This window comes from Anabrus simplex, chromosome 3 (genome assembly GCF_040414725.1).
Source record: "Anabrus simplex isolate iqAnaSimp1 chromosome 3, ASM4041472v1, whole genome shotgun sequence".
Lineage (NCBI taxonomy): Eukaryota > Metazoa > Arthropoda > Insecta > Orthoptera > Tettigoniidae > Anabrus > Anabrus simplex.
In genome coordinates, this window is record NC_090267.1 from 292,222,342 (window position 1) to 292,248,161 (window position 25,820).

Sequence of the window (25,820 nt, forward strand, 5' to 3'; positions counted from 1 at the left end):
TGTCCTCTTCCCCAAAGAAAAGTGTACTGGTCTAACAATCCTATGTATGGAAATGAGGTTATAAAGAAAACTATGACACCGATTTGGCACCCTGCTGAAATAACGAAGAATCGACCATTGTTGAACGATGCCTAACAAAAATCAAAACGTGTGTCCTTACACTACAAAAGTCAATAAGTATTGGAATTTAATAAATCACCTTGTATGTATGTATGTATGTATGTATGTATGTATGTATGTATGTATGTATGTATGTATGTATGTATGTTTAGTCCTCAGCCCGAAGGCTGGTTGGATCCTCAACAGTTCCGCCATCAGCTGTCATAGATGGCCTAGGCACCACTGAAGAGGCGTACTAGGGAAATGAGGAGTGAGGTAGTTTCCCGTTGCTTTCCTCACCGAGCCAGAAGTTGCTATTACATATCAGTCTGCCAAGCCCACTGAAATGCATGCACCAACTGACCCTATGAGCAATATTTTCACACCATTCATAGCAGGGACTGGCTGCAGAAGGAATGGCATTACTAGCATCACTCATACCTCAGTCACTTTCATTTTGTCAAAGCCAAGGATGAAGCTGAGACAGATCAATGAAAGTAACAAAATTGCTCTACCCCATACCAGAAGATATAGTGCACTGTAAACACTAGGGCCCTTATTATAACTGTATGGAATTTTGTAATCCTACAAATTAATTAAATATATAAAATGCTATGTTTCTGTGAATAAAGGAGCTTAATAAATGACAGTTATTTACAAGATTTTTGTGCACCAATGTTTGTTATATCACGTACCACTGATGGTACACTACTGTTTATTTGATCTTCCAATGTTGTTCGTGGTCTGATTTATGTGTATCTTATGGGTGCTCGAAAAACTATCTTGATCATAATCTATAAGCTTCATTTCCGTATTGATTGCAGCTACAACATAAGAATAAGAATGAAGCCTCCACCTTATCAATACATTTATTTATATACTATTAGTTACAGTAATCACAGTACCGATTTCGACCCCTCGAGGGTCATCCTCAGCTGTCATATACAAATATAGTTATTAAAACATCACATAAGAAGATGTTGTACATACATAAAAATTGACCAATTTGACAGGTCGTTTAAAATAAATTATATGTTAAAATGGTAAAATGAGTCCTTTCTTCTTCAATTATAAAAAGATTATGTAATGTAAAAGACAAGTCCTTATAATGTTCTTGTTGATTTGATAAGCGTAAGTTGAGATTTGTACTATTGTGTATGCACTAATGTTCTTAAAGTGATCACTATTTTACGTTAAATCTTATAATTAATTATTAAAAACATTTCGAAATTTTATTCTTCTGGTGATTATGTTGCTTATTTCACGATGTCCTTCAGTTGGTAGTATGTGTATCTTGAAGTGATCTGGATACTTTCTATGACGAAATAGGTCGTAGTTTAATGTTCGGTTCGATGCATTGTCTATGTACTATATTCATAGTATATACTAAATGCAGAGTTAATAGTAATGCATATTGCAAGTAAAAATTTGTTTGGTTTGCAACGTGCACCTTAATATGATGTTATATACTATGTCAAGTGTCAAATGGTTTACATTTTTAAATGTCTTAAATGTTAGCGTGTGGGCTTCTTTCTATATGTTGTAGGCTGTGATATCTGTAAATAGAAATGAAATGTATAAGAAACGGCGTTTGATGGATTTGTAAAGAGTAAAGTTGTGTGTATTGTACTTACTCTGGGAGTTGACACTATGTGCGTTGCACGGCAGCACGTCGAGTTCTGTTACGTGTTAGTCTGTGGCTGCTGCTCGCGACTGTAGAGGGAAAGTTAGGAGGGGTAGGAGGAGCAGCTGTTGGGGGAGTGGGATTAGAGTGGGAGGTGTCTTGGGGTGGTTTTTTTGTATGTATCGGATGTTGTTTCTTAACTCTTTTTAGATAATTACTTTTTAGGAGGGGAATAACTGCGTCAAAAAGGATGTTGGTTTTTTTCTGTAATTTCATTCAAGTTAAAATTTGGATTGACGTATTGGTCTAGGTTTATGTAAAATTCTTCCATGATACTGAGCAAGGGGCCCTTGGGGTTGGTAGTTAGGATTTGCATGTCAGTATCAATATTTGTAAATTTGTGTTTATGGTCTTCGATATGTTGTCCTAAGGCTGAAAAATGTCTATGTTTTATTGCATTTATGTGTTCGTTGTATCGTATTTGGAAGTTCCTCCCAGTATGTCCTATGTAACGGGCCTCGCAGTCGTTACATTTCATGCGATAGACTCCTGAGTGGTTGTATCGATTGATATTGTTAACAGATTTAGAATTATGTAAGATATTGGCATTGCTGCGTGTGGTTTTATAAGCTATTTTTAGGCCTCGTTTTTTAAAGATGTTCGTTATGGGATGTATATAGCTGTTGTTATAGGTGAATATTACGTAGTCCTTTTTGGTTTTTACAGTTCTGATTAATTTGGATTTGGGTTGATTTTTTATTTTGTATATGATCTTATTGATCACTTCTTTTTTTATATCCATTCTGTCTGGCTATTTCATGGATTAAATTAAGTTCTTTATTTAGTTCCTTTTTTGTTAGTGGTATGTTGTAAGCTCTATATATCATACTATAATATGCAGCTTTCTTGTGTGCGTTAGGGTGAGTAGAGTCTATTTTTATTGTATTGGATGTGTGAGTGGGCTTTCTATATATTTTATATGTTAAATGGTCATCGTGCCTCGTTATAGATATGTCTAGATAGTTTATGGTGTAATTGTTTTCTGTTTCCATTGTGAATTTTATATGGGGATCTATTCCATTTAATTGTTCTAAAATTTTAGTTTCATTAGTGTGTCTATTGTCTATTGTAACAAATACATCATCTAAAAATCTGCACCAGAAGAGGATATTATCTAGTTTTTGCATTTCTTGGTGTTCCATGTGATCTATATAGATTTCAGCTAATATACCTGATGTTGGGGATCCCATTGGTAAGGGAAGGACTGAAGGACATAGTGAAATAAGCAACATAATCACCAGAAGAATAAAATTTTGAAATGTTTTTAATAATTAATTATAAGATTTAACGTAAAATAGTGATCACTTTAAGAACATTAGTGCATACACAATAGTACAAATCTCAACTTACGCTTATCAAATCAACAAGAACATTATAAGGACTTGTCTTTTACATTACGTAATCTTTTTATAATTGAAGAAGAAAGGACTCATTTTACCATTTTAACATATAATTTATTTTAAACAACCTGTCAAATTGGTCAATTTTTATGTATGTACAACACCTTCTTATGTGATGTTTTAATAACCATATTTGTATATGACAGCTGAGGATGACCCTCGAGGGGTCGAAACCGGTACTGTGATTACTGTAACTAATAGTATACAAATAAATGTATTGATAAGGTGGAGGCTTCATTATTATTCTTATGTTGAAACTATCTTGATGCAAAATAACAAATGCCACACTAAAACTGCAGAAAATGAAATGATAACACTTAAAAATTGTCTTTAAAACATGCCCTTAAAGCTAGTTAAAAAAAGTATACTGCCTAAGACAGGACATTTGTAAATACAATTGTTTGTCTGTTTTCTTGCTGATGAATATGTACTTTTTTTTTTCTTACAAGTTGCTTTACGTCACACTGACAAAGATAGGTCTTATTGACGACGATGGGATAGAAAAGGTCTAGGAGTGGGAAGGAAGCGGCCGTGGCCTTAATTAAGGTACAGCCCCAGCATTTGCCTGGTGAGAAAAATGGGAAACCACGGAAAACCATCTTCAGGGCTGCCGACAGTGGGGTTCGAACCCACTATCTCCCGAATACTGGATACTAGCCGCACTTAAGTGACTGCAGCTATCGAGCTCAGTGATGAATATGTAAAAATCACAGATACATTAAAGTAAAGCATGTATGAACCTTAAGATTTTATCTGTGGAGATGATGGTTAAGGTCCCTTGCTAGTCCTGTTGAATGGTGTGTGTCTGAAAAAAGTTGTGTAGGGACTGCAAGTAAATACATTGATCAGTATTGAAAAGTTAGACCCCATCATTTTTAATTATTTTAAGAATTTAAAAAGTATGTTATCCATAGTTATTGTATTACGACTACAGCATAATTTACTGAGCAGAAAAATTATTTACGTTCTGTCAAATTAAAATTCTGGATAATTTACAGAAAAATGTCTATTTCCTCATTTGGTACAAAGACATAGTTTACTTAGGATATTAGAAAAACATGACGTGTAAATGATCTATATTAATCACGCTGTGGATTACGAAATGAAATACAATATTGGTTACTTTAGAATGCAGGTTTATTGTCCGACTCATTGGCTGTATTCCCGGCCGGGTTGGGGATTTTAATTGCTTCTGATTAATTCTTCTGGCTCAGGGACTGGGTGTTTGTGTCTGTCCCAACACTCTCTTCATATTCACACAACACACTACACTACCAACCACCACAGAAACACGCAATAGTGATTACATCCCTTCATACAGGGCTGGCGGCAGGAAGGGCATCTGGCCATTAAACAGGGCCAAATCCACATGTGCGATGCAGTTCACATCCGCGACCCCACACGTGTGGGAAAAGCGGTAGGAAAAGAATAATAATAATAATGCAAGTTTACTGAATACAAAAAGGAACAAGTTTAATATAATGAAACCATCTGAATAAGTGACCGGCGCAAACTGAACTGAACAAAAGATGGCTGCTCACAATCAAACAAAAAAAAAACCAGACTACTAGATAGCGGCACTAGAGGGCGGCTCGATTTGAATCATATTTAACACCCACTTTCAAAGTGACAATCGTCCAAACGATTCACTTCTTGAGATAAAGGTTGCTCAAACACTTCCAATACTCGAATCTGGACAATCCTTTCATGAGCACATCTGCTGGCATCTCTTCTGTCACAAGATACTTCAGGTTGATTTCCTCTGCATACAGAACTTCCCTCACAAAATGATGACGTGCACGAATAAGCTTTGTGCGTGAGTGGAACACCAGATTCTCGGCCAATTTCTGTGCTCCTTGATTATCAATGTACAGATTGACAGTTGGCAGTATACTTTTACTAATATCCTCGAAGAGCTGCAGAGGTGCCAACCTCTGAAATGTGTTATCGGTATTCCCATTTTTAAACCCCCCGTCAAAACGTATACGAGTCAAATCCAAAGCACCCTGTTTGCCCTTTCCTACAGCAATCTATTCTGAAATATACCATATTACACAAAACAATTAGCTCATTAGCTATTACTTCTGTGATTTAAAAAATTCTTAGTAGCTTGTTTCACACCCAGCAGCTGCTTTTCAGTGTAGGTTTTCTTGAAACATACTTCCCCCTGAGATGACATTTTAGTCTTCAGAACCATATGCGATTCCAGTGTAGATGTACTTAATGTAGGCCTGAATTCTGTCCGATTTTTCCTAACACTGAAAACTCTTTCTATGGGCGAGTTACTGTGAGGTACTGCAAATACATTACTTAAGGTTTTATACTAAATTTGTCCACTTTCATTTTTAAGCTCTGCAATGTTGCCCCAATTCACATCTGACCATTGATATTATCAACTGCAAGCTGCCATATAAAACTCTCTTACAGAATTATAAAACATCTCTTCATCACAGTAATTATCTTTCAAGTATGCCCTAGCTTTTGCTCCAATTACCAAGTCCTCATTGGCTTCCTGGTATTTCCTCTTAAATTCAACACTCAAAAGGGAGATAGATTCTAAGTGAATAGAACATGGCTGAACAAATCTGACCAATAGGTCAGTTAAAAGACCAGTAAGTTTCCTCTTAGGAAGATGTATGGTTGGAGCATCTTATTGATGAATTGATTATATAAAATGTAGACTCCTTCCTGAATTATGTTAAAAAAAGCTTTAGAACTAATTAGGGTTGATATTGCCTAGTTGGAAGTGCTTGGAATCTTGTAAATGAGCCAGTCAAAACGGGGATGTTAAACTTAAACTATGGATATAATTGTGAGTCCGCTGTGGGATTGCGTGTTGAAGTTCCCCTTGACTGTTGTAGCGTTGGCTTGCAGCGTTAACTGCACCAGAGTCTGACCATTGATATTATCAATTAAGTATTTTCCAGACATGTGACATGACAATACTTCCACTAAAACTGACCAATCATACCTCATCTCCAAATACACTAATTGACTTAATGATCACTAACAACCCACAGAAAATAGTATCACACGGACAGATCCATACCCCTAGCATATCGACACATGACTTAATATACTTGTCTTACTCACTCAAAGTACCCAAGTATAAGTCGAGATACATCACATTCAGGGACATTGAACATATAAACTTAGATCATTTGAGAGTTGATGCCTTGAATAGTCCTTGGGATGACTTACAAAATATAAACGATATCGACAAGAAAGTGAAACTTTTAGTTCAATTATACTTGGTCTCCTTGATAAACATGCACCTAAGCATACAGCCAAAGTCTCCCAACCTCCTCCTCCATGGCTGACCGATGACATTAAACAAATGATGACTCATTGTGACGCGTTACACCGGCTCTACAGACGCACAAACTCTCCCAGTACACTTGAACAGTATCGGGCACTTTGGAATTGAATTAAAGTAATAATTCGAAATAAGAAATTTTCTTTTTACAATCACCTGGCTGGAAATTTAAATGTGCCAAACACTTGGAAACAACTTTGTTCCATTGGAATTGGGAAAGCTTTGCCCCAGCTATGTAATCCAGACATCTCTCTGGAGAGATTAAATGCTCATTTTTCTGAAATAAAAATTAAACCGGAAATGCAGACAATACCACAGACTATAAATTCTTTTCTGAACCTTCCACCACCAAATAGGCCATTCTTTGAATTTTGCAAACTCACAGAGATTGACATGAAATGTGAGGTATTATCAATCACATCCCCTGCTGTAGGACCTGATGAAATACCCATACTCATAATACAACACACCATTGACATTCTTCCCGCCATTACTCATATAAACAACATGTGCCTCACAAGTGGCTTCTTACCAAAAATGTGGAAAAATGCCATTATAAAACCTGTTCCCAAAACTTCCTCACCTGTACTTATAACAGATTATCGACCTGTTTGCATACTTTCATTCATAGTTCACCCATAGTTCACATGCAATTAACTGACTATTTAAATAAACACAAACCATTTGACCCTTTACAATCGGGTTTCAAAAAGGGCCACAGTACAGCCACTGCCCTGCTGAAAGTTACAGACGATATGAGACGTGCTATGGACGAAAGCCAGGTGTACACTTCTTGATTTTAGCAGTGCCTTTGACACAGTAAATATAGAAGTACTGGTTGCTAAATTGAAATCACTTCACCTTGGACAGACAGCTCTAGAATTCTTTCTCTCATATCTTACCGAACGAAACCAATGCGTAATTCTTCAGAATAGGTCATCTGAATGGGTAATGAAATATTCAGGAGTAACACAAGGCTCACTACTTGGATCACTTCTCTTTGTTATCTATATTAACAATATATCGACATGGCTAAGACACTCTTAAGTACTGGTTGTATGCTGATAATCTACAAATCTATTATCATTCCAAAATTTCAGACAACAATCAAGCAATAGGTTATATGAACTCTGACTTAATATCTGTGCATACGGTCATGAAAACTATATTTTAATCAATCCATAAAAATCTAAAGCTATTATTGTTGGGCAGATGAAACAAATCGGTGCGGCAAAAAGCAAAAACATTCCTCCATTAACTTTATCTGGTAAAATTATTCTGTACGAAAACTCGGTAAGAAATCTTGGAGTCATTATAAACTAGAATCTTAACTGGGGAGAGCATATTACAAACATCTGTAGAAAAGTGTATGCCTCCTTTCACCCATTAAAATATAATCAAAATATACTGCCACGAAACATAAGAACTAGGCTTATAAATACTCTTGTCCTCCCTATATTTTCCTACTGTGACGCAGTACTAATTGATGCCACGAGAGAACAACTAAACCGATTACAATGTGCTATGAACTCTTGCATTAGATTATCTTCTCCTTACGCTATGATGTTCATGTTACCCCTTAATATCGTCAACTTTCCCTTCTAAAATTTTAACAATATAGAAACCTCCACATGGCAGTATTAATCTTTCGAGTATTAAACAAGCATATCCAATACTACTTATCTTCACAACTCAATTTCCTATCCTCTTTCCACCAGCATAACACACGCTCCAGCAGTACACTTGCTATCCCTCTCACCAGGTCAGCAGTATTTAGCCGTTCCTTTGTTGCGAATGGAGCTAGAATATGGAATTCTCTCCCCCACAACATTAGAGTCATAAAATCCTTAAATTCCTTTAAGTCTTGCCGTAAGCATCTCCTCGATGTGTGCTGCCAAGCTGAATGAATCTGGTCGAGTGAATGTGTGGATGAATGTATGTTTACTGTGTTTATGTTACTCTGTGTCATTCAACTTTTAATTTGTAATGATAGTTTTAAGACATGACTAAGAATATTTATAGTGTTTATGTGATTTTGTTTCATATTTTGTTTCTAGTTTGTAATGGTAGTTTTAAGATTATGAATATTATTCTCAGATGTACACTGTTAATGAAGTGTGGTTAAGTGTAAGAGAGAACCATGAGACCTAACTTTGCCACTACAAATAAAGGCAATTATTATTATTATTATTATTATTATTATTATTATAACATATGTCTCACACACTGTGCAGCTTAAGGACAGGGGAGACCTTGGCTGGGTTTGCGAAGTTTGCACTCTTACCACTTCAATTCTTCACGTATGTGGTGTTCTTGTCCGAAGTATTGTATTGTGGCACAAATGGTTTGTCACCAAAGTATACAATCCTCGGTGAGTGCTTCCCAGGGTTGTAGGTTTATTTCTGTTATCTTTAAGGTTTGTTTCAGTTGGTCTTTGAAGCGTCTCAAGAGAGCACCCCGTGGTCTCAAACCGGAGCCAATTTCACCATAGAGGATCTGATGCAGCAGTCTTGTGTCATTCACACGACACACATACCCTGCCCGTCTAAGGCGATGGCCAACAAGCAATGCTTCTACACTCTTAATACATACTTTCTCAAGAACTTGCAACACTGGCGACATAGCTCTCTCACTTAATGTTCATGATGGAGTGTAGTTTTTGCTGGTGAAAATGCTGCAACTTTTTTATGTCACAGTGGTAATAATAATATTCCTAGTCGTTTAGGTTTCGTGGGCATACCTGAAATCTCCTAAATCACCTGGTGTTAGCTCATTTTCAATATTAGACATACCATAGTAAAATCTTCTCCTGTAATAGATTGGGTAACAAAGCACAAGGTTTTATAGCCAGAGTTTTTCTCAAGAACAACATTTTACATTAATATATACCATACCACAAACTTCACCCCGCACACCTGTCAATGCTTTCCCCAATTTCAAATTAACACAGCCATCTTGTCAAGAGTTACACCTCTCTCCTTAAGGCAAACGATAGTTGATGACTAGGAGTTGAAGTTCACTGAAGTTCACTTTAATGTACTCCAGTTTTCCTTGATCATCTCTTGAACGCAGTTATTAAGCAACATAATAACCCTTTAACCTCATCAATCAAGAGAATCTACAGCACGTTTCAATACTAGAAGATTGTTACAATAACATACACAGGCAGTGATCCGCATTCCCCAGCATGTGATGGTGGGCGTTAGAGACAGTGAAATATTGGGTGCTAGAGATAACTCCCTTCATGCTGCCTAAACAAATACTTTCTTAACATGTGACAAGTTTATCATGTATAACTTCAACAAACGTTCAGGACATAAGAGTACACAATTTAAGAAGTGAAATCTTTTAAATCTTACCTTGTATTACATGTAGGAGATATAGAAGGATTCAATGCCACCGCTGGAGACCCACCAATCTGCCATAAATGTATCTTTACTTTTATAGCAAAACAGCACAAAACGGGGAACATTTTCCAAAGTACCCAGGTGAAGGAACGCTGCTATTAGCTGAAATTATTTTTATGTGACATCACTCTCATAATTCATTACAGATAACTATCTAGGTAGATGTCATTACCAACTACAGAACAACAAAAACTTCTAAACCAATGGTGATAAATTTTCTAACCCAACTCATTTCGCTCAGCATAACTGCTGTGAAGAAATCAAAGGTGGAAAATTTAACTTAACCTCCTTGAGAGAGGTTCTTCGCTCCACTCACCCTCTTCACACTCACTTGATGAGGGTTTCTTTCAACAGTCGGTAGCATTGTTCTTTACCACCTAAGGAAGTGAGAGTAAGATGGGGGGAAACAAGACAGCATCGTCCTCTGTGTCTGCCATCGCACACTCTCCAAGTGCTAGTTGAGGACTCTTATTGAAGTATTACTATTTATCAATTCCTGGAAAAGCTGCCGTGACCTCTTTCACAAGTCTGTGAAACCTGTGAGCGATGCAAGTTACATGCACATAATTTTGGAGTAAAATGCCTTGATCACCCTTGTCCAAAAGTATGCATATAATGGAATGGTTTACCGATTCCAGAACTTCAGTAGCGAGAAGGAATAAGTCTCAAGAGAAGGTGCCTGTGCTTATGTATGCACTGTTGATCTTCTGGCAGCATTTTGTACATCACAAACACATTTGTCATTTCTGATATGCTGCTGAACAACAAAATTTTACCATCAGCTACTTTCATCTCGCTTACTTTACAAAATAGTTTTTGGTCGTCTGCTGAAACAATACCATCCCCGAACTAAGAAACCATTCTTCTCAAATAAACAGCTTTACATGGTTTTACTTTTAGCTTTCTCGAAACAACTAAACACGAATGAAGAATGAACACACACACACACACACACAAACTTTCTAGGGATAACTCCATTTATGTGTATCTGCACTTAGGTATTTCAACCACCACACTGAAATACTAGTTTACAGATATGTACCCGATTCAAAGCTAAGACCTACCCTTTGGCTTTCAACATTCTCAGTCGTCCAGATTAGCTCCAACATCCATCAGTTTAGGAATGTGGGATTTCCTAGAAAGCGTTATAGGGTGTACAAAAATACCTTCTCTGTTCCTCAACTAAATGCTGAACCTTTTGACATTGTTTAGTTCATAATGCAATTATAATGAAATGAATAGATGCAAGAATTACTATGCAAAATAAAGTAAACAATGACCCAAAAGTATTTTGCCAACATAAAAATTCCTGGCCTCCCGATGGTATCACCACATTGACGAAGGCAAAATACATTTTGCCGGGTGTTTTGGAGGCTTGCGTGTTCAAATGATCCTTAGAGCTATGCCAACGGGAGCATATGCTCCTGGTAGGGCCACCCAAGCCGGACAGGTCTAAGGTGATGATCCAGACTAAGAGTGATACCCTGGTCCTCCAGGTTGGGGGTTGGTACGTGGGGCTAACAACTCCACTACCACAAAACTACATATCGTTCAGAAACCAAATCAAGATAACCAGACGGTCCCAAACTTACGACGACTAAAGTGCGCTAAATGGCAACGATACGGATATATTGGAACATGGAATGTGAGAAGTATATTTCAGGCCGGGGCTAGTAGAAAATTGGAGGAGGAATTACTTAAATATCAGATAGATGTGGCAAAATAGAATAGGAACAGGGTTTATGGTCAAGAAATCGGTCGGTCATAATGTGATTGAATATGAAGCAATAAGCCCCAGACTATGCCAGTTAAGATTGAGAGGGAGATTTGCCAACATATCACTAATTAGTGTCCATGCACCAACAGAGGATGCCGATGAGGAAGAGAAAGAACATTTCTATGAAAAAATGGAGCAAGTATTTGACAAGTTGCCCAAGTATGATGTTAAAGTTGTCCTAGGGGATTATAATGCCAAAGTAGGCAAAGAGAAAGAAAACCACCCAGTGGCAGGATATCATAGTTAACACCAAGAATCAAATGAAAACGGGTGGAAATTGATTGACTTTGCCTTTAGCAAGGAGCTGGTGATTAAGAGCACATGTTTTCCCCATAAGGAGATCCATAAAGAAACATGGATATCACCGGATGGTCTGACAAAGAACCAGATACACCATGTGCTGATAGATGCGCGACATGCCTCCAATATAATGGATGTGAGAAGCATGCGTGGTGCAGACAGTGATTCAGATCACATACTGGTGAGGATCAAGTTCCGAGAAAGACTGGCAATTAAACCCAGGGACAGAGCTGAGCAGAGCAAGATCTATAATGTAGAACTGTTAAGGGATGAGAAGGAGGAGGAAGAGTATAGAGACCGACTGCAAAGAAAGCTACAGATGGGCAGAAACGGAGATGTGGACATCAACACAATGTGGGAGGAAACCAAGCTAGCAATAAATACAATGGCGCAGGAAGTACTTGGAGAGAGAAGGTAACAGTAGAAATAAATGGTATGACGAAGAAGTGGATAAGGTTCTGGAAGAGAGAAATCTTGCCCGACAAAGAATGCTACAGAGACCCACTCGAAATAATATGGCAGTTTTTAAAGAGAAACGGAGAATAGCAAAGACACTGATAAGGAACAAGAAAAGAATAGAGGAAACGGAGAGAGTGGATGAAATGCAGAAGAATTTTGAAAACAAACAAGGCAGAAAATTCTTCCATGGGGTTGGACAAGTAAAGAAGGGATATCAACCCAGAGTGAATATGCTTAAGGATGAGACTGATAGACTCATTGTTGGGAAAGAACGAATTATAGAAAAATGGGCAAAACATTTTGAAACATTACTTTCTGTCAGACCAATAAATGAAGAAAAAGAAGGATCAGACCGTATGGAAACTTCAGAGAGAGAGGAGGAGGGTGAATATGGAGATGAATGTGAGGAGGAAGAGATGGATGAGGAGAATGGAGATGAGGATGAAGACGATATGGGATCACCATCGATTGAAGAAATAAGAGATATTATAAAACAATTGAAGAGCAGTAAAGCCCCAGGGAATGACCTCATAACAGCAGAAATGGTAAAACATGGAGAAGTATTGGTGAAGAAAATACACGAGATAATTAAAAAGGTATGGGAAACAGGTACAATGCCGGAGGACTTGACACTAGCAAATATATGTCCTATACATAAGAAGGGGTCACGCATGCAATGCAAGAATTATCGAGGTATATCCTTACCGAGTATAGTATACAAAATCCTCTCTACAGCCATAACAAAGAGAGTTAGTAGTAGAGCAGAAAGAATTATAGGGGAGTACCAAGCTGGTTTCAGACCTGGAAGATCGACGATGGACCATATTTTCACCATGAGAATGACTCTGGAAAAGACATATGAATACAACGTTCGACTAGGGCATCTTTTTATAGATTTTAAACAAGCCTATGACAAAATTAAGAGATCGACATTGTGGGAAACAATGAAGGAGTTTAGATTCCCACAGAAGTTAATAAAATTGACTAAGATGACCCTGGAGAACAGCAGAAGTCAGGTAAAAGTGCAGGGAAGTCTGTCAAGATCTTTCAGAACCGAAGAAGGCCTAAGGCAGGGAGGCCCCTTATCACCAGTGTTATTTAATCTAGTGTTGGAGAAAGCTGTAAGATCAGTAACTACTAATCCGGGTGGTAATATTTACAATAGACTGATCCAAATTTTGGCTTATGCAGATGATGTGGTGATATCTGCTAGAAGTAACGAGGCACTTATAACTGCCTTGAGGGAGCTGAAAGATGCGGCTGGGTCCTTGAGCTTGGAGATAAGTGAGACTAAATCTAAATATATGGTAACGGAGAGAAATGGAAGGAACACTGAAAAACTCCAAGTGGATGGTTACACCTTTGAAGCAGTAGATAGCTTCACATATCTTGGGTCAGTAATAACATCAGAAAATAAAGTTGAGACAGATATTGTAAATCGAATTAAGGCTGCCAACAGATCCTACAGGGCAGTGTATCCCCTTCTGAGAAGTAAAAACTTAAGCAGGAAATTAAAATTGACTCTCTACAAAACAATAATTAAACCATTGCTTATGTATGGGAGTGAGGCATGGGTATTGACTGAGGCCACAGAGAGGAGATTAAATGTGTGGGAAAGGAAAGTACTGAGGAAGATATTTGGACCGGTGAAGGAGGGAGATTTATGGAGAATCAGAACAAATGAAGAAATAAGATTATTGTATAAGGAGCCGGACTTGGTGACATCAATCAAAATGAGACGAATTGGATAGCTGGGGTATGTACAACGGATGGAGGAGGGAAGACTTCCAAGGAAAGCACTGACAGGACACCCTGGGGGCAGGAGAAGGAGAGGTCGGCCCCGGATGAGATGGCTGGAGGATGTAGAGACTGATCTGAGGACCGTTGGAGTCAGGAGGTGGCGTAGGCATGCTGAAGACCGGGACGACTGGAGAGCTGTGGTCAAGGAGGCCAAGGTCCTTAAAGGACCGTAGAGCCATGGAGTAAGTAAGTAAGTAAGTAAGTAAGTAAGTAAGTAAAAATTCCTGGAAATGCACAAAAGCTTAAAACAAAATGACTTATAAATAAAAAGTAGAAAAAATGACCAAGGTATATCTATAATATAGGTACCATGACAGAGATTTCAAAACAATGTAGCAAAGTCTGTGATAAATCATTTAAAAGATAAAATGTCAACAAAATCCTGGCCCTGATCATTAGAAATAATGTACACATCCTACCAGGATTTCACTAATTCACTGTTAAATGTTCAAGTAACCTTATAACATTACTCGTTCTCATCTTCCTATTTGCCTACCTTTTCTTCTCTTCAGCAGAACTAGAGCTCCGTCCCATTTAGTACCACGCCACTTTTGTTCTTAGCAGCAACATAACCTGCTCAGACAATGCCGACACCAGTTTAGGTACATCCTGGACGCAGCTGGTTTATGCGTGAAGAATAAGAGCACAGCAGCACATTCTACATGGTACAATTGATAGTGAGACAAAACTTGAATTGGCCTGGACCTCCTACAAAGTGACAGTCACAAAACCATTGGTCTGGGGGCATAAGCACTCAAGTTAGGCCGTCAAGCAGCATACAGCATTTAGTAAACCCTGGGACCACCACAACTCCCATCATCTTTTTTTTTTTTTTTTTTTTTTTTTACGATGCACCGACACAGATAGGTCTTATGGCGATGAAGGGATAAAAAACCGGCTACGAGTGGGAAGGAAGCAGCCATGGCCATAATTAAGGTACAGGCCCAGCATTTGCGTGGTGGTAAAACAGCAAACCATAGAAAACCATCTTCGGGGCTGCCGACAGTGTGGTTCAAATCGACTATCTCGCAAATGCAAGCTCACGACTGCACGCCCCTAACCGCACGGCCAACTTCCTCGGTTCAGAAGTTTTTATTGTGGCGTAGTTGGCAATGACATGCATCTCTGTAAGTAACTGTATTGTACTGAATTATGACAACCATGCCATATTGAAGGAATCAGCCAACAACACTGTTCCTTCGTCTGCCTATTTTCCAAAGTGCCATAGTTTTATATTTCACTATAAAAGTAAAGTAACTATTTAGAACTAAGCGGTGGGTCCCCAGTAGTGGTAATGAATATCTCTCTCTCCTACATGTCATAGAAGGTAAGATTTATAAGATTCCACATCCTGTTTCAAAATAAAATGATGGGACGGTGCTCTAGTTCAACACCTTTTTCATCTTAAAGGCCTCTGCACACTTACAATTGTTATTATACACACTTCTTCCATCTCCACTTCATAAAACATTTACTTACATCATTTCTTTGCCTCTTATTTTTATTTCTAACCATTAGCCACCAGATAATTCCACTTTCTCCTTTCTGTTAATACTGCTTACCTGGACAATCATATTTACTCAATCAACAAAATCCAGTTCACAGGCTTCTGTTTCTGGATTCAGCAACCAATAGTTGCTTTTCTATATCTTGGACTCTCTTTAAAGCTTTCTTATGTTACAGCTGTGTAGATTAACCAGCCAATATTGTCCTACTACTATTTATATTTGCTATGTACACTCCACAACTTCAAATCCTCTCTCTATATTCAGCTTTAACCTTTAATTGGTGAGGGATTTTCCTACCTATTGGCGTATGTGATATTGCCTGCAAAAGATTTCTGTATTACTTAACTTACACAACTTACACAAAATAATATAGAAAACCTACCCAATAAATCACCTTTTGGGGCCATACTAAAGACCAAATGCTGAGCTACACTATATTTTTGCGCAAAATGTCAAGAATACACGAATAATGCTAAATAAATATTTAATATTTTCTCAAATGTACTTTAATTAGAATATGAAACCCTGTAAATCATACAAGTCTGTTCGACATCTGTAAAACTGTTTTTTAATGCAAATTTTGCACATTTTCTTTGTACATTGTAGGCATATTGGCTACTGACACTGCAAACACAGGAAAAAATTCTTCATTGGTAATTCTGAACGGCAGATGTAGCAAACACTCTGCAGGAGAGATAGCACAAGTACTGGATTTAGAATCTTGTCTTTTCTTCATGACTGAAATAACTCGCTCAATACACAAACATTATTCAGACGAAAGGCATTTTCACAATTCTAGTCTTCATGAGCAATGAATCGGCCAGCTGTTTCATGAAATCAAATCAGCTGTCCATAGTCTTGTAACATTGGTGCAGAATATATGCATTGATAGTGCTTGTCTAGCATCATATAGAGAGTCATAGGCCATCTACTGGTGCGTCGATTAGACCTGTATAATGCACAATTTGTTTCTAGGCAATTACTCCTCCTTTCGACAAATTATACAAAGAAATCATCTCTGCTTTGTTGTTTCCAGGGTCATTTACAGTGCCATGATGCATCGATGAAACTAATATTACTACTCTGCCTTTCCTTAGAACATCAGAAAGCAAAGTTATATCATTCTGGAATCCATAAAATCACTCCCCACTAAACCTTGATTTACTAGATAAGGATTTCAGAAATTCTCTCTTGTTCAGTTTGAAAGTCCGAACGAAAGTCAAACTTCACTTTTGCAGTTCTTTCACCAGCAGAACTGAAGAAAACCAGTTGTCAGATGGTATGTTCCTATAAGATTTCTCAATAGGTTTAGATTCTCTAATCACTGCTTGGGCAGTTTAATATTAAAATATCTGCCCTACTGTTGGATGCTAACTGTAATATAAATAAAATATAAAATGTCACTGATCAAAATATCAATTTTTTTGTAAAACAATTGAATGTAATTATTTTACTTGGCAACTTCCAATGAAACAAAATTTAAAATGTGAATAAATAATTAAATGATACTCATCATCAATATCCCACTCCAGTCACCCGGGTGTGGTTAACAAGCCTCTTCCACTCCTTTCTGATCTTTCACTTGTCCTGTTCCATTACTTCTGCCGCATCTAATCCAGCTTCTCTACTGTCCTTCCAAATCTAATCAATCCACCTTCTTCTCGGTCTTCCAACTGGTCTCTTTCCCTTAACTTCTCTATCTAATTCCCTTCTTGCTACCTGTTCTTTCCCATTCTTTTTACATGTCCGAACCATCTGTCTTGCTTTCTGTATGTTCTGTACTAACGATTCTATATTTAGCTCTTCTCTGATTTTAATATTTTTAATTCTATCTCTCCTCGTCTTTTTAACCGATGCTCTTAAAAATTTCATTGCTACTGCTTGGATCTTACTATCTTGTCTCTTATTAGTTACAAGCATTTCTAGTCCGTATGTTACAACTGGTATGAAATACTGTTTACATAATGTTAATTTCGTTCTCTTGGGTACTTTGTCATCCCATAAAAGCTCTCTGACTTGATAAAATGTTGTACCTTTACTTAGTCTGTTATTAATTTCAGGGCTGATTTAATTACTTCCAATAATAATGCTACCCAGATATGTAAACTGTTTTACATTCTCTAACCATTCTCCGTCTATGTTCACTTGACTTCTCTTTTTCTCTTTTCCACAGTGCATGACCACAGTTTTGTTTTTACTAATCACCATTCCAAACTCCTTCAGATTTTCATTCCAAATGTCGAGTCTCCTTTGTACTTCCTTTTCTCCCTTTCCCCAAATCACCACATCATCTGCAAATACCAAAGCATTCACTTCATCACTACTGATACTCTGTTTTACACATTTTATGATCTTTTGTAGGCCATGACTTAAGATCAAGTGTAGTTTCTGTGCGTCTTATCTCTATCTATATGTTAGAACTATGGTCCGTTTGTGGTTTCTAGGCAGTTTTTTTGACACTGCATTATCTGTTTAGTGTGTGTTAGTGTTATCTAGAGAGTTTATGATCGTTTATCAACTCGTGCCCTAATTATCAGCCATATTGTTTTTTGCGTGCAATCGATCCATAGATAACACTACGAAGAGAGAAACTTGATATACTGGTACAGGTTTACATTCTTTGCCTTAAGTGTCAGCAATTTTGTTTGACTTGCCACCAATACCACGGTAGTCATGGAGAAGATAGACGCTATGTATGGCCTCCCCGATATTCCTAAGACTCAGAGTCTACACTTCTGATTGAGGGGACAACGATGCTCAACGTCTGTAGGTTTTACCTGAAATTTCCCTACACGTGTCCTCCAGGTGGTGCTAACTGGTTGCCAGACAATCCTTTGGATCTCCTGGCATAAATCACATCATACAATGGAATGCAAGTCATTGACAAACAGTTCTTCTGAGATTCCACTGTCTAGAAAGTTAGGTCATTGCCGGACAATTTGTCAGTTGAATATACAAGGCATTAGTCGATCTAAATGCCAAGTATTACACAAGATCTTGGTCGATAACAACGTTGATATAGCCCTGATTCAGGAAACACATGCAGGTGATGTAACCCAACTTCTTTCAAGAGGCTCCATACCTGGATTTGAATTACTAGGTGCCACCTATGACAAGGTCTATAGTATTGCAACATATGTACGAACCAATATAGAAAATGAATATTTTATTTCTATTAGTTCTGATTTTGGTATCCATGAGATTGTTTCCAAGATAGGAGAAGTTACTGTGGTTAATATTTATAAACCTCCAGGGATAACTTGGCCTGCGCATGTAGTCCATACTCAGTCATCCTACGATATATGTGGGAGATTTCAATAGCCACCATGAAATATGGAAATATTCTCGCAATGATGATAATGGAATAGCTTTGGTTGATTGACTGAACAACACAACCTCAACCTTGTTTTTTGATGCCAAAGATCTATGTACATTTCAGTCCGCAGCCTGGAAGACAGACCATAATCCCAACCTGCGTTTTGTCTCATCCGATAATAATCTCCAACCCTTGCCAATGTCGAGACAGGTTATGGCAGACTTTCCACACAGCCAACATCGACCAATTCTTCTGGAAATGGAACACAACATCCCAATAATAAGGTCCTTTCCACACCCTAGATGGAACTTGAAGAAAACTAACTGGGCACTGTTCTTGGAAAACCTTGATAAATGCGTCGGTTGGATTCCTCCCATAAGGTCCAATTACAAGCGATTTGTTGGTGCTATCGTAAGTACAGCAAAGAAATGTGTCCCAAGAAGCTACCATAGGGAATATGTCCCTGGCTGGACTGAGAAATGTGAGAAACTTTACGAGGAATTCTGTGTAAGTAACGACCGAGAGATAGCTGATGAACTGCTATGCCAACTTGACGCTGCAAGATGTGCTAAATGGACAGAGACTGTTGAATCCATGGACTTCCAAATATCAAGTAGAAAAGCCTGGTCTCTCCTTAGGAAGCTTGGTGGTGGCAAACCACCACACCGTACTAACGGAGCTATTACACCTAATCAAACTGCGTCCAACATAGTCAACACTTCAACAGCTCCTCAAAATAAACAACACACGATAAAAGTTAAGAAGGAATTAAAAGAGCTCAAGACAATAAGCACCTCGAATTCTGAATATTCCACTCCATTCACTTCAGAAGAACTTACAATAGCACTGAAAAATATGAAAGCAGGAAAGGCTCCAGGTTTCGATGGTATTCATCCAGAGTTCCTTCTCAACTGTGGTAAAAATGTAAGAATATGGTTTGCTAAATTTTTCACAGCCATTCTTCTATCAGGCAATATACTCCATGAATTAAAGAGGGCAAAATTTTTTTGCTATTCTTAAACCTGGCAAACCTAACAACGAACCTCAAAGCTATAGACCCATTGCTCTGCTTAGCTTGATCTATATACTTCTAGAATGATTTATAACCGTATTTGCCATATCATTTTCAAAAACTTACCTGTTGAACAAGCTGGCTACCACCTGCACTGAAGCTGTACAGATCAGGTCCTTTCTATGACAACATTCATACAGGCTAATTTTCAGAAACACCAGAAATATTCAATTGCCTTCATTGATCTAACAGCAGCATATGATACTGTGTGGAGACAAGGATTGATTCTGAAACTTCTACGAATCATTCCATGCCTGCACATTGGAAATATTAACAACATGCTCAGTAACAGAAACTTCCTGGTTCAAATTGGTAATACTATGAGCTCACTGAGGAATCTTGCAATCCTTCCTGTTCCCTTGCTTATAGATAGGTGCAATTACTGCTTTTGTCCAATCTGAAGGTACATTACCAACACTCCATGCTAATCTTACTACTCTATGAAGCCATTTCATCCCTGCCTTCCCACTATACTTCTCCATTTCAGGTCTAATTTTATCTATTCCTGCTGATTTATGACAATGGAGTTTATCGACCACCCTTTCCACTTCAAGCGTAATTTCACCAACATCATCTTCCTCCCAATGAGCTTGGTTGTTCGCGGCACCACCAGGATGATTTCCTTTTACGTTGAGAAAATTTCCAAAATATTCCCTCCACATGTCCAGTGATTCCCTGGGATCTATTACGAGTTCACTTGAATTACCCAAAACACTGTTCATTTCCTTTTTCCCTCCATTCCTAAGATTCTGTATTACTGTCCAGAAAGGTTTCCCTGCTGCCTGACCTAACCTTTCCAGATTATTACCAAAATCTTCCCACGACTTCTTTTTGGATTCAACAACTATTTGTTTCGTTCTGTTTCTTTCATCTATGTACAATTCCCTCTCCGCATCGGCCCTTGTTTGGAGCCATTTCTGATAAGCCTTCTTTTTACGTTTACATGCTGCTCCCACCCACTTCATCATACCACCAATATGTTCACTTTTTCCCATCTTTACACATAGTTGTTCCTAGGCATTCCCTTGCTGTTTCTACTACAGCATCCCTGTATGCCACCCATTCTCTTTCTATATCCTGAACCTGCTTACTGTCCACTGTTCGAAACTTCTCACTAATCATATCCATGTAATTCTGTCTAATTTCCTCATCCAGGAGATTTTCTACCCTTCTTCGTTTGCAGTCAGATTTCACTTTCTCTACGCTAGACCTATAGATACTTAGTTCAGTACAGATCAGATAGTGGTCTTATCATCGAAAAATCCCTGGAAAACCTGTACATTCCTAACAGATTTCCAGAATTTTAAGTTGGTTAAGATATAGTCGTATGCTTGAGGAATGTATTCATAACTGCTAAACCCATATTAGCACAGAAGTCCAGCAAATGCTTCTCATTCCCATTAGCTTCCATATCTTCCCCACATTTACCAATCACCCTTTCGTATCCTTCAGTTCCATTTCCAACTCTCGCATTGAAATTGCCCATCAGCACTATCTTATTCTTGCTGTTGACTGACTACGATGTCACTCAATGCTTCATATAACTTATCAACTTCATCCTCATCTGCACCGTCACAAGGTGAATACAATGAGACAATTCTCATCCTAATTCCTCCAACTGCCAAATGTACCCATATCATTCGCTCATTTACGTGCCTAACAGAAAATATGTTGCGTGCAATAGTATTCCTGATAAACAGCCCTATCTCAGACTGAGTCTGAGACTCTGCCCTTCCCTTTTTAACACCCGTCAAGTACACTTTATAATCGCCTATCTCTTCCCCGTTATCTCCCCTTACCCGAATATCACTTACTCCTAGTACATCCAGTTGCATCCTCTTTTTTGCTGACTCAGCCAGTTCTACTTTCTTTCTTCTATAAGCCCTATTAATACTGATAGCTCCCCATCGAATTCCATTTTGTTCACCAAGTCGTTTCCAAGGAGTCCCTCGCCTGTCAAATGAGATTGGGACTCCGTTACTCCCATAGGTCCGAGGCTTGCTTAAAATGTTCCGAGCTCGGGAAATTCATGAAGCAGGATACTACCCTACTTACACGTAGTCCAAGTGAGGATCTCTCCTCTAACGGGTTGGGGATCCCCGGTGGATTGTACAGTCCTGGCCGCCTGAACACAAGCAGGGTCACAACTCAGAATATGTCCAAGATGCCCACTCTCATTCCATAGCAACTGGTATCCTGACTCTCAGGACCACTTACTAGGCCATTCAGCCACTGCCCGTGGTTCACGAACCAGGACGTGACTGCAGTAACCCACACCATACAGGGTAAATAACTCAAGATGTCCAACAAATTCAAATACCTAGGAAGCATGATATCAGCAACAGGCTCCATCGAAGAGGAACTTACCAGCAGGATTCAAGCTGGAGGAACATTCTATAGAGTTGTCTGAGACCTAATATGGAACCCAAAAGGACCATTGAAATGCAAGCAATTTGTCTGACTTATCAGATGCCAATTTTGTCATATGGGAGTGAGACCTGGACCATGAGGAATAAGGATGAAGCAAGGTTTCAGGCAACTGAAATGAAATTCGTCCGAGTGATGGTTGGCAAAACAAGAAGAGATAAAATTCATAATGAGAACATCAGGGACATGGCTCAGGTTGGCAGAATGCAGGATAACATAACTCTGTGTAGACTCAAATGGTATGGTCACATACGAAGGACAGATCCTGATCGCATACACAGAAAAATGCATGATCAGCAGTTAAAAAATTCAAGAGCATAGGGCGGCCAAGAATGCGATATACAGACATGGTGAAAAACGACATTCAGCAATGAGGAGGGGACTGGGACAGCATTGAAGAAGGAGAAAAGTTCAAAGACAGAAGTTGGTGGAGGGGCGTCATTCGCCGACTCATCATATATACAGAACGATGTGGGATATGTATGTATGTACAAACAGGTGGGAACAATTGCAGGAGGGTACTCAGAATGAGGAGATATAGGTTAAGTTAGGAATGAATTCAATGGAATAAGCTGTGCACATAAACCAGCTTCGGTGGTGGGGTCATGTGAGGTAAATGGAGGAGGAAAGGTTACCTAATAGAATAATGGACTCTGTTATGGTGGGTAAGAGAAGTAGAGGGAGACCAAGACGATGATGGTTAGACTCAGTTTCTAACAATTTAAAGATAAGAGCTATAGAACTAAATGAGGCCACAGCGCTAGTTACAAATAGAAGACTGTGGCGACATTTAGTAAATTCACAGAGGCTTGCAGACTGAATGCTGAAAGGCATAACAGTTTATAATGATTTATGTATGTATGTATGTATGTATGTATGTATGTATGTATGTATGTATGCTCAGAAGGAGTACGAACCTCACCAAGTTTCATTGCCATACCTTTTAATGCGGGCAATTTCGCGACCATGTTGTCTAGCTCTAAGTTCTTACTGTACATTTGCAGGTGGAGGTTCCTTACACTATTTGAATTGATTCTTCTCACCTTATAAGTATTGTACACCAGCTGAACCACTATCAGAAATTTCACTCCCATTCTCTTCCTATTCTTTCCAATCATTTTGAACCGAGTCTGAATCGTGATCTGTCTCCTCCAAGAAATCTAAGTCAAACTGTCCTCCATGTTTTGCATCATTCCACCACTGTCTTCTACAGCATCCATCATTTCGTTGATGAATTCTTCAAACCTTTCGTTCATGCCATCCCCTACAATATGAAGTTTGTAAACTTTGTGAATGGCAAACGATTCCTTTTAAAAATCACAGCCTAAAATAAGTTTCTGAAAATATTCACATCATTAGTATCAGTGGTATCAGATACCACACAAGGAATAAAATATACCTAGCTCAAAAATTGTTCCACAGATATTCATGTGTCTATGATTACTGTACTATTTTCGAACGACTAACTAAGAAGGTATACGGCAGCTGGGACTGTTGAAAGATGGATTGCGCAGCTAGGGCGGTTTGGATTTGTTCGTGTGGTATGAGAGGCAGCCCACACCAATTAAAAATTAACTGGTAGTTAACAAATCTTTCACTATCACCTCGAGTACTTCTTTCCTCACATAGCAGACAGACTGCACAAATAGCATTGCTATTTAGTAGCATCATGAACATTTTGGCGTAACTTCTGATAGTTCTTCTCCAACTCCCTTCCACTGCTCCAAACACACTTTAATTTTCATTACAGTACTATTAAATTGGAAATTTAGTTTAGATAATGCCACTAGGACTTTTAAATTTGCTCTAATCCAACCAATTACTCACCAATTTCTTTTGGAGGTGTCTTTGCACAATTTTCATTAGTAGACTCTGCAGACAAGCTGTTGCTTTCCACGCTTCCCTCCTAAAAATAGAAAAGGGCAAAATATACAGTACATAATTCGATAAACTGTAAGAACCACAGTGAAAGTTGAGTACATAAAAAAAAACAGAAGTTTCAATAATTTTAAGAGAATTCATGCGCAGAAAACAATATTAAAATTTCAGTTTCAACAAAATGTAATTCTACGAGTGGAGAAAAAGAAGATTGTTGGAGGAAAAAGACAAAACAAGACAAGGAAACATTTTTATCACACAGAGAAAGGCCTTCAAACAAAACTTCAACAGATCCTTTCATTCACTAATAATAAAGTAGTTAGCATAAAATCTATAAATCAACTTACTGAATCAGATGCTGCTCCAGCAACAGACTTTATTTTATTGCGGAATTGTGGACTTCGCTTTTTGTCCATTGCAAAGTATTTGTTGCTTAAATTGGCTGGTTCAGTAGCTATGTGACGAAGTCCAGATGTCATTTTATGCAATGACACGCTATTATTCGCAAAGACAGCTCTTCCGCCCACTAAGAATCTAAAACAAAACAATTTCCGTAAAATGTATAGCTTCAAAAGATGAAAAAGTAAGTCAACTACCAAACTAAACGTCACAGAAGTAAATTAATTACCCTGCACTTGTAGAGAAGTAAAATAATTATTCAATCTCAAGAAGCTAGACAATCATAAGTCACTAACTAAACAACCAGCAATAAAATAGTATAACAAGCAAACTGATAGCAACAAGCCACAAAAAGTATCTTCGTTAGATCATAAAATCACTGACACAGAAGGAGGCCAAAATAACAATCCAAATTCGTACACGCATATCCATCAACAACAGTACTAACCACAAAGTATGCTCCATAGAATGAAGAAAATCAAGTTGGAATTCAACATGATCTGAAGAAATGTTAGGCCACAACTGCCTTCTTGTTGAACAGCACAGATTCGTAGGAACTCATACCGCCATCAGGCCTGCTTTCATCTCAATCCCTTTCATTAAAAATGAATGGGAAATACATAAACAACAGCAAACATACCTAGGTAATGGACCTGTCAATTCATGGCCCTTGAATTAAAAAAACAAAACCCATTACGCCCCTACGTTGTGTACCAACCTACAAACCAAGAACAAAACTACGGTTCTCAAAACAAAATCTGAACCTCGACATGCTGACCTCTCTTATGTAGTGTTGCCACCACCAACACTCTGTTGAAAAAGTTGACAAGTTTTTACCTTGGAAATCGGACCAAAATGATATAATTTCGATATAATTTCACGGCATCTGTCAGTCATTAATCATTGCCCCAGAGCCGGTACATTTCGGCCTCTCACCGCTGGGTTCCGAGGTTCAAAAATCGGTCACTTCATTTGAGA

The 25,820-nt window shown here is 38.2% G+C and overlaps 1 protein-coding gene across 2 annotated transcripts in view; it reads right to left on the reverse strand.

Moving 5' to 3' along the window:
* Positions 1 to 25,502, reverse strand: part of LOC136866278 (oxysterol-binding protein-related protein 6) — a 398,272-nt gene extending 372,770 nt beyond the window's left edge. For both annotated transcript variants that reach the window (XM_067143100.2, XM_068226679.1), the window contains exons 1-3: positions 25,291 to 25,502; positions 24,791 to 24,977; positions 24,393 to 24,471 (exon numbers count right to left, since the gene is read on the reverse strand). In XM_067143100.2, coding sequence (XP_066999201.2) covers positions 24,393 to 24,471; positions 24,791 to 24,922 — 211 coding nt within the window. In that variant the 5' untranslated portion in view covers positions 24,923 to 24,977; positions 25,291 to 25,502. The remainder of the gene's footprint in view (positions 1 to 24,392; positions 24,472 to 24,790; positions 24,978 to 25,290) is intronic.
* Between the last annotated feature and the right edge of the window lie 318 nt (positions 25,503 to 25,820).